This window comes from Eimeria mitis, genomic scaffold (assembly GCF_000499745.2).
Source record: "Eimeria mitis Houghton genomic scaffold, Emh_scaff8432, whole genome shotgun sequence".
NCBI classification, from domain to species: Eukaryota; Apicomplexa; class Conoidasida; order Eucoccidiorida; family Eimeriidae; genus Eimeria; species Eimeria mitis.
The window spans coordinates 1-1,028 of record NW_013576206.1 but is presented as its reverse complement, the minus strand read 5'-3'; the positions used below and the strand labels follow the sequence as shown (position 1 = coordinate 1,028).

Genomic DNA, 1,028 nt, shown 5'->3' with positions numbered 1-1,028 from the left:
CGTCAACCTTGCTGCTCGGTTGAGCATATAGGGCTAACTGCCTCTGTTGATGTGCACAGCTAGCTAGCTAGATGGCTAGCTAGAGGGAAGACCAGCTAGCTAGCTAGGTGGCTAGCCAGGTGGCTAGCTGGGTGACTTGCTAGATTTCTCCCCAGCTAGCTGGCTAGCCAATCAGGCATGGGGCTAGGTAGATGGCTAGCTAGAGGGGTAGCTAGATGAGTAACTAGCTAGCTAGCTAGCTGGCGCGGTAGACGGCTGGCTGAGTGGCTAGCTCGATGGCTAGCTAGCTACTGACATGTATCTAAACCAGACCACAAAAAAAACATTTGAACAAAACTGCGGCGCAGCAGCAGCTTCGCTCCGCTGCACCTGAAGTGGTTGTCAGCTAGCTATCTGGTGGCTAGCTAGCTAGCTAGCTAGCTGGCCGCCTGCTGGCTAGCTAACTGGCTAGCCAGCTGGTAGCCAGATGCCAGCTAGCTAGTTAGCTGGCGGCTAGCGGCCAGCTAGCTATGCCGGCAGGAATCCCCCAGCAGTGCTGCAGGAGCAGCTGGTCCTCATGCCTGGGAATGCAGCAGAAGCTGCTGCCGCTGCTGCCAGCAACAACAACGCTTGTTGGGGCAGCAGCTGCTGCTGCTGTTGGTGCTGTTGCGATTGCTGCTGTGCTAGTGTTGCAGTTGCTGCGGCTGCTGCTGCCCGTGCTGCTGCTGTGAATGCTGCTGCTGCGGGTGCAAACAACGCAGTTGCTGCTGTTGGGTGTACGGCTGCTGCTGTTGGTGCTGCTGCAATTGCTGCTGCTGCAGTTGCTGCTGTTGCAGGTGCTGCTGCTGCAGAGGCTGCTGTTGCTGCCTGCCTCTGTATCCAGCAGTTCCGTTACTGTTGCTTCTCTTGCTGCTGCTGCTGCTGCTGCTGCTGTTGCTGCTTTGTAATTCTTTTCTTAGCTGTTGCTGCATCAGCAAGGAGGAAGATACCGCCGACCTGTACGTACACCTCACGCCCGGCTGGCAGCGAGCTCACCTCATGCAGCGCCA

At 57.0% G+C, this 1,028-nt stretch overlaps 1 protein-coding gene across 1 annotated transcript; it reads right to left on the bottom strand.

The window, feature by feature from the left end:
* Nucleotides 1-662: 662 nt before the first annotated feature.
* Nucleotides 663-950, bottom strand: EMH_0094940 (uncharacterized protein; the record flags this gene model as incomplete). The annotated part of the gene is made up of 1 exon (XM_013502168.1): nt 663-950. One exon carries the CDS (start codon nt 948-950, stop codon nt 663-665), a length of 288 nt encoding a protein of 95 aa, XP_013357622.1.
* Between the last annotated feature and the right edge of the window lie 78 nt (nt 951-1,028).